The sequence below is a fragment of the Aedes aegypti genome, chromosome 2 (assembly GCF_002204515.2).
Source record: "Aedes aegypti strain LVP_AGWG chromosome 2, AaegL5.0 Primary Assembly, whole genome shotgun sequence".
NCBI lineage: Eukaryota > Metazoa > Arthropoda > Insecta > Diptera > Culicidae > Aedes > Aedes aegypti.
Genome location: NC_035108.1, coordinates 270,282,631 through 270,291,423, shown reverse-complemented (window position 1 = coordinate 270,291,423; position 8,793 = coordinate 270,282,631). Strand labels below are relative to the sequence as shown.

General features: G+C 39.5%; 1 protein-coding gene across 1 annotated transcript; it reads right to left on the bottom strand.

The window, feature by feature from the left end:
• Nucleotides 1-1,005: 1,005 nt before the first annotated feature.
• On the bottom strand, nucleotides 1,006-8,040 carry LOC5571422 (LIM domain-containing protein A). The gene is made up of 2 exons (XM_001659624.2): nucleotides 7,764-8,040; nucleotides 1,006-3,493 (listed from the first exon to the last, which is right to left on the bottom strand). Exons 1-2 carry the CDS (start codon nucleotides 7,773-7,775, stop codon nucleotides 1,424-1,426), a joined length of 2,082 nt encoding a protein of 693 aa, XP_001659674.2. The 5' UTR covers nucleotides 7,776-8,040; the 3' UTR covers nucleotides 1,006-1,423.
• Between the last annotated feature and the right edge of the window lie 753 nt (nucleotides 8,041-8,793).

The window sequence follows — 8,793 nt, the reverse complement described above, 5'->3', positions numbered from 1 at the left end:
CTCGCACGCTACGGGACTGCCTACATGTCAACTATGAGTGTTTAAAATGTTGTGTAAACTTTAGTATGAACTATTGATCTCATTTATGATATCATACAGCATAGCAAGTATAGTGTTTTGCTCATAAAATCGTTTATTCTCAAATAATGTGCTTATTTCAAGGGAAATTGCCTACATTTAGGCATATTAGGCAGATTTTCAAAGTTTGATTTTGCAATAAACTGATGAAATACTCGAGTTATAAGAATTTTGACATCATTTTCAGATTCAGGAGATCCAAATTTAGTAGATAGGGGAATTTTCAATTCTAAAATCTGCTTTTTTAAATGGTGATCAATTTCGCCCCAGTGCGTCATTCTAATATTTAGATATTTAAACTATTTTTATTATATGTTAAATATTATTTCATGAAAAATCGATTACATAAACAGAAAAAGATCTATAGAGTACTGGTTTTGTCGAAATTCATTCGACAATTTTTGAATTCTGTAGGACAACACAACAAAAAGTTATAAAAAAACGATCAATTTGCCCCCGGATTTGCGGTACGTAGAAAATATAAAATGTTGAAACATTGGAACAAATGTCAAATAACATGATTTATAATTTCAGGCAAAAATCGTTACAACCTTCTATTGCCACGATTAATGCGTTATATATTTAGGTTAAGTTAGTTAACTAAGTAAATTGAAAACGTGTTTGTTTTTCTTATAAGCAGGTGAAATCAACTGTGAACTGCTACGGCAAATGAAATTTAATATGTTGTTAACAAAATGTTAATAAAATCTTAAATTTGTTTTACCAAATTAGGATGATAGTGTTGTCTAACAACACAGAACACCTAGATATAAGAAATGAATATAATGTTTGAAATGATACTAATAAATAAATTAAAGAATATGAGATGATTTCTTCCCACCTTTTATTCTATTCCATGTGCAGAATTTTGGACTGTATCTGTTGGGTATTTCTTTCGAGACAAAGTTAGATACTCAACGCCACCTAACACTAGATAAATTATTACTTTATTGCTCCAATTCGTTAACAGAATTTATACTTGCAAATCTCGAATACAATTTGCACGAATCTTACCAACTAGTCAACATTTCGAGTGGGTGCACAGCTTGTAGATCATCCCGGCCATGCATCCGTATACTCGCGGAAAGAGAACCGGGAAATTAGGGGATGTTATAATCGAATTTTATTAGATAAACGTATTCCGGCTATTTTCTTCACTATCACACAGGTGAAGAAGCGCGAGACAATGCTCTATAGGTGCGGACAATGCTCGACGGGTGTAGGCAGCTGGTGAAATAAATAGTAAATTACACGTGGTTTTTACATTATCAGTCGATCGCCGTCACGTGTATCCGTCGTGGCCGTTGAGCGCTCGGGAACTGATCTGATGGTTGTACAACAAGCTTTAATAATCCCTTCCGCCCTCCTCCCGCTCGGCAGGATGATGATGGTGCAGGTGCTCGTGGCTATATTCAGCGTATTCGTTGGGGTGTGCTGCTCGATGATCTTGCTCAACTGCCCGCTCGTAGGCTTCGTGATCTTTCGATGAGGACGATTCGAGCATATCTGAGCCACTTTCATGTGCCGACTCATAATGATGGTGCTGTGGTGGTCTTGCATACTGACGATGATGGTGGTATTCGTTTCCGCTGGCCGTGGCATGATCATAGGAAGTTATGTGACTCGATGGGGAAGGACTTGGACTGTGGTGCTGGGCGTGGTGATAGTACTGGTGTTCGGATTTCGGTTCTTCATCATGTCCACGCGAGGAAGAATAGTAGTGCTGGGGTTTGTGCTTGCTGTGTGTCGATTCAGAATAGGATGGGTGCAAATGGGAGTCGCTTGGGAAATTGTAAGGGATGCTGTTTGATTTTGAAGAATATTGAGTCTTATGGTCTTGGAGGGTTTCGTAGTGATAGTTTTGTGGCTTTACATGAACAACGTGCTCTGTGTCGCGTGAAGGTTCTTTCTCTTCGAGGTATGTGAGGGCTTCGGAAACCGGAGTTGGTTTGGCGTAGTATGTCTTATATTCTTGAGGGACGTATTCTGGTTCTTTGGACTCGTATTGTGAATACGTCTCTGGAGTGGCACTAGGTTTAGGATAAGAGTCATGAGAGTCGTAGTGTTCGGATGGAGCTTTATGCTCAGGATAAGATTCATCGCGTGTCAGATAAGATTCGCTATGGTGTTCGTATTGCTTGTAATGTGCAGAAGGCTCAGCTATTTCTCTATGCTCTCCATCGTAATGTTTAGTAGTGTAGCTCATAGCTGTGGGTTTTTGATAGTGTTCTGCATACTTTTGAGATTTCTGAGGATGACTCGCACTTGCGGTTTCCCTTTCGTAGTTGTTGTGATAGCTTTCAGCTGTAGGTTTTTGGTATTGATAGTGCTGTAAATTTGGCTTTTCGTAACGAGGATAAGATTCTCTAACGGTTTGATAAGCTACTGAAGTGGGTGATGGTTTTTGTTGACGTGATTTATAGTCATGACCATCGTAATGTTGCTCTTCATCGCCATACGTAGCTTCTTGAGTACTGAATGTGGGACTAGTGGGGTATGAAGAACTTGTTGGTCGGGGAAACTTAGGGGTGGGGTACTTATCATAATCTTTTGAGTAATAAGATGATTTTGTAGGAGAATTATAGGAATTTGGGATAACTTCGGGATGAAACTTGTGACTAGCTGTCTCAGAGTTTCCTCCAGAATAAGCATATTCATGATATGCATGAGAAGGACTTGCAGTCGCTTGCTGCTTGGCTGATGATCGATAATCTGGATAATGATGCTTGCCTGATTCGTATTTCTGCCGTGGACCTCGGTATTCGTGCAATTGCTGGAGATCCGACTCACGGTGCTTTGTGGGATGCACTTCCGATGCCGATCCAACTTGTTTGGTTATTGCTAATCGATTTCCCATGTATGGATTGTAGTCCGATCCAACATCGTAAACCGAATGCACTGGAAAAGATCGTACGAATTCTTCAACCTGTTCATTAGTGCTTGAATGGGCCGTTTCTTGTTCTCCTGAGAGCAGCTGTGATGCCCCAGTTGAATCCAGCGATCTGCTTGTCAGAGCCACAGCTGTAGGAATTATCTCTGGTGTGGTGGCATAACTTGAAGCAGTTGGTGTTGGTGAAGGGGATGGTTCGGGAACTTTAATGAGTTTCGTTACCGGAACGGGGACAGTTTTGGTAACTGGAACTGGTACAGGCACAGGATGTGGGATTTTCACGGGGTATGGCACGGGAACCTTCACCGCAACAGTATTGGTAATTTTGACGGTTTTAGGTGGCACCTTGTGACTTCCAACGAACGTACCCAAATTGATAAGTTTTTCACTAGCTTTTTCCAAATCTGTAAAATTTTGGTTCATCTCATTGATGACCCTATGCTGCTCTTCGATGACATTATCAATGTACGATCCTGTCGCTTTTGTTTCCAGGTAATGTGTTGATACGAGCGCGAATAGATAGAGCTACAAGCAAACGAAAAGAAACGTTAAATATCAAGTTGCAGGAGAAATTCAATTGTTTCTTCTCATTCAATGATCCGAAAATGTTGAGAGGCGTCACGATTTGTTTGTTGATCAACGTACTATTTTTTATAAGTCCTGTCAATTTGTCTACGTGGCTTTGATATGTAATTACATTTGAGATGTTTAATCTCATAGTTGCTCTAGTGCTTCATTGATATTCAACGAACTTGGGACAAACTAAATAGAATAATTACTATGCAATAAGAATTAGAATATCATTCCATACTCATCACATTAATTCAGAAGTTTTCTAATTGTTTCAATAGTAAAATTACTGATAAACTATCAATTTACTATTGAAAAAAAAAAACTAAAAAGTTATAAAACAATTAAAAACAATCAGCCTATTTGCAACATTGTTTCTTGAAGCACTTTTTATAAAAAACGTTTTTTTTTCACAAAGAAAAAGTCGATCAAAGTCGTGCAAATGAAATGGTTAAAGCGCAAAGAAGCATTGCTATCGAGGATACAAATAGTTTCACAAAAACTCGACCAATTCTGATGGGTTCAGTAATAGTATCGAACACTTTCAACTGGTAGAAGTGAAATATTTTCTAGAGGTATTCTTCAGAAGGCTTTTCGGAAGATTCAAGGAAATTAACAGAATTCCGCCAAAAAAATACGCTTGGTATTTTTGAAGAGGATCTGTTTTCTACGAATGTTTCATCAACTATTACGATGCACTTGATTCTACCCCATTACCCCGAATGCCATCACCCCGAATGTACCACTTTATCAAATTCCATCACCCCGAATACTTTTTCCCCGAATTAACAATTATCTTGACAAGATAACATTGATGATATTTCCCTGTGATATCGGATTTCGGGGTAATGTCATTAGAATTAATGGTATTCGGGGTAATGGGGTAGAATCTTTGCCTCGAACCTTTCTAGAATTGACACCCAGGTTATACTTGTCAAGCTGTACCTAACCCCCTCCCCCCTTGAAGCATGACCTAATTTGTGCATGACCCCCCAATAAGGATCTATTATTCATTTTGTCAAAAATACCTAAAACAATTCTGCATGAGATTCAAACAACCTGAGCCTTATCCTAACCTTGAATTGAAGTCAGTGGTTTTGAAGCAAAGCTATGCTGAAAGTGGGTTAGATTCTTGATACGAGCTAGGATGTTTTTGTGCTTACAATTTCCTGAAATTCCCTGGGCTACTGGAGGAGTGGAAGGAAGGGGTAATATGCCCCATCTACAAGAAAGGCGACAAGTTAGATTGTGAGAACTTTCGAGCGATCACCGTTCTGAATGCGGCCTACAAAGTATTATCCCAGATCATCTTCCGTCATCTGTCACCTGTAGTAACGGCCGATCCACAATGGACCAGATCTTTACTGTACGGCAAATCCTCCAAAAATGTCGTGAATACCAAGTTCAAACGCATCACCTTTTCATCGATTTCAAAACGGCATACGATAGTATCGACCGCGTAGAGCTATGGAAAATCATGGACGAGAACAGCTTTCCCGGGAAGCTCTGAAGACTGATAAGAACGACGATGGAAGGTGTGCAGAATTGTTTGAAGGTTTCAGGCGAACATTCCAGTTCGTTTGGATTCCGCCGGGGACTACGACAAGCTGATGGACTTTCGTGCCTGTTGTTAAATATTGCGCTAGAAGGTGTTATGCGGAGAGCCGGGCTCAACAGCCGGGATACGATTTTTACGAGATCCAGCCAATTTGTTTGCTTCGCGGATGATATGTACCTTGTCGGTCGAACATTTGAAAAGGTAGCAGACCAAGACACCCGCATGAAACACGAGGCAGCAAAAGTTGGACAGGTGGTGAATGTGTCCAAGACAAAGTACATGCTAGCTGGAGGGGCCAAGCGCGACAGGGCTCACCTAGGTAGCAGTGTTACGATAAACGGGGATACGTTCGAGGTGGTCGACGAGTTCGTCTGCCTTGGATCCTTGCTGACGGCTGACAATAACGTTAGCCGTGAAATACGAAGGCGCATCATCAGTGAAAGACGGGCCTACTGTGGTCTCCACAAGAAGCTACGGTCAAAAAAGATTCATACCCGTACCAAATGTACCATGTACAAAACGCTCATAAGGCCGGTAGTTCTCTACGAACATGAAACGTGGACGATGCTCGAGGAGTACTTGCGAGCACTTGGAGTCGGGTGCTTAGAACGATCTTTGGCGGTGTGCTGGAAAACGGTGTGTGACGGCGAAGGATGAACCACGAGCTCGCCCAACTCTACGGCGATCCTTGTATCCAGAAGGTGGCCAAAGCTGGAAGGATACGATGAGCAGGGCATGTTGCAAGAATGCCAGACCGAAACCCTGCAAAGATGGTGTTCGTTTCGGATCCGGTTGGTACGAGAAGGCGTGGAGCGCAGCGAGCTAGGTGGGCGGATCAAGTGCGTATCGATTTGGCGAGCGTGGTGCAGAACCGAGGATGGAGAGATGCAGCCACGAACCGAGTATTGTGGCGTGAAATTGTGGATTCAGTGTTATCTGTTTAGATGTTAACTAAATAAATGAATAGTTATATGTGTTTGTTTACACGCTTTGAGTTTATTTCGTCAGGTACGCAAAGGTTTCCAAAAAGGTGACGAAAGAACAATGCGTGCGTTCAAAAGTTATGCACAAGCACTTTTAGAATAAGAATCAGAAAAATGTTGAGAATCGCAAATTCCACGGTGCCTGGTATCTGAAAACGGTTCGAAACCTGTAAGTGACTGCCAATGATAAGTGTGATGTTACCAAGAACTTTTGAACACAGAAGATATCGAAGTTCACCAAAAAGTTGTTGATTTTGCATGCGACTTACTTAGGGGCTTTCCATTAATTACATAAGGAATTATGGGAAGAAAGGGGGGGAAGTTGAGATTTCTTACGTGCCATACAAATTATTTTTAATTTTCATTTTAAAAATCTTAGGGGGGGTAGTGGGGATCGAAAAACTTCCAAAATTGCCTTATTTATTTATTGGACCGTTTCTTACGGAAAGTGGAATACACCTTCGTTACCGCAACACCATGAATGGGAGAGTGTTTGCTAAAACTGCTTCTATTTCTCCTGAAGGCTTATGACAATCCGACGATCTTTCTTTACTACACGAACGACGTTCTAGAGTGGTTTAAGGCGAATGATGTCGATTTCATTCCAATCACTCCGGAATATTGCCCACTACAAAAATACTGGGTCATTATGAACGAGAACCTTCCAAAACAGTGTTTCCCAAACTTATTTGACTTTCGCCCTCCTGAGATCAATACACTTTGAAATCGCCTCCCTTATGTGTAGTTTTTATTTTTATAGTATTTAACTGCTATACTAAGTTGAGGTTCTGATTTTGAGTTATTATTCAATGATAAGTTTGTAATTAGATTACAGTACTAACGTACTTTGAACATTTTTCAAAATTTGTCCATAGTAATTTCCCTATATAAAACCTACATTGTCTCTAGGCCACCTTCAAATGACCACCGACAAAGCAAAAAAAATCACAGAACACTATTTTTATGTTAAGGATGATAAGATAGATATGGGAGATTGGATTTTAAAACATTTTTCAATTTTGATTCGTCCTAGTGTAGATTCTTAAAACCTCATCGAAAGTTTGGATCAATTGCTATTCAATTAATTCGACACTGTTTGACTGCCATTTCTTGAAACTACTTAGAAAGGCGATCTTTTACTTTTTTCTCCAAAACGTTATTTTCGCTGTTGTTATTGCGAATATATCAAAAAACAGCAACTTGCAACTAAATAGTATACTACATGGCTGCGTTTATCATGTAACAAATCGAAACGAGTGTTGCACCACATTTTATTTTATTATTCATTGTTTAAAAATCAATTCGTTTTCTGCAGGCACGGTGTTCGATTATCGAATTCCGAATGATTCCGATGATTGAACTTTGCAGCTTTACAGTTTTTTCATTGCACAGCTTCTGAGTTTCATTTGATCACTAGACATTATTTTATTTTATTACAGTCAGTTTGTTCATATTGTTTGTATTTCTCCTTAATCCTTGAATCGGCTCGTAATATTCACATGCTTCACTGATTTCAGTCTTTTAACCATTGTGTTCCTTAGCACCATTCACCCGCAAACATCTGGATCGTATTTAACCAATTATTCTCGTTTGACCTTCTTTGCCGTGCAACAGTTCAACACTTGGTGTCACACAAGCTCATTAGCATAGAATGGGTTATCATAAAGCCCGCTTCGGAACTTACAATTTTCCACATTTTCGTCGACCGTTCACACTTTCAAGGTTCCTCTGCGAGAGCACTCTATTCACAGTCCATTTGATTGGTCAACACTATTCACCGTTTCTGTCGAGAAGGAAAAGTTCTTCGGTTGCTCCTTCTGCCGTTACTACTGTTAATGTTGCTGTTGAAGTCGAAACTAAGCGATGGTTATCGCCTTTCGCCTTTCTACGCCGACGCCGCTCGCCTACGAGGAAATGTGTTTGGAAGGAAATTGCACTGACTACTGTTTGCAATTTCACCAGGGCCTAGTACTTTTATACACTTTTCACCAAACATTGTGTGGTTTTGGATCGGTCGCCCTTCACCATTTGGGCATCGACACAATAGCCGAGGCCTACGATGAAAATCGCACCGTCGTTGGCCGAATCTGGTTGGCGCCTTGCTGAAAGGGGTCTTTAGGTTGATTCCAACAGAGTCAATCCATTAAATTCTAACTTGATTTGCTTTAGGTACTCAATTTGATTCGTTTATTCATCGATCTTAGAGAAATTGATGTGTTCAAATTACTACACTAAGATTTTTGAAAACTCCAAGTTATGTTTCTTCTTATATAACTTTATAAAATGTTATTGGAGTATACGAAAATGCTTTGAAGTATTGAACCATGTGTGAAAGTTATTTGTACTTACTATTCAATTTCAAACATCGTACAAACTTCTGTCGTAAAGTTCACAACATGATTTTCGGACAATTTCCAACAAATCTCAAAGATTTTTTTTCTCAAACTTTTCATATCTTTCCACGATTATATTTTCTCAATCTATGACAATGTGCTAAAAATGAGAACCATTTAAGTCGTTTATGTAATGAGTACAAACTGTAAGTTTTTTCAATGAAAAAAATTGATATTTGTATAAATGATGGTTTCTGCTATTTTCAGTCGTTCATTTCATTGTGTATTTTGGCTTTTGAATTATCGCGAATTTATATATTTATTCCGATATGTTTCTTAGATGACTTTACATACCTAATAATTGTCTAAGAATTTTTTTTC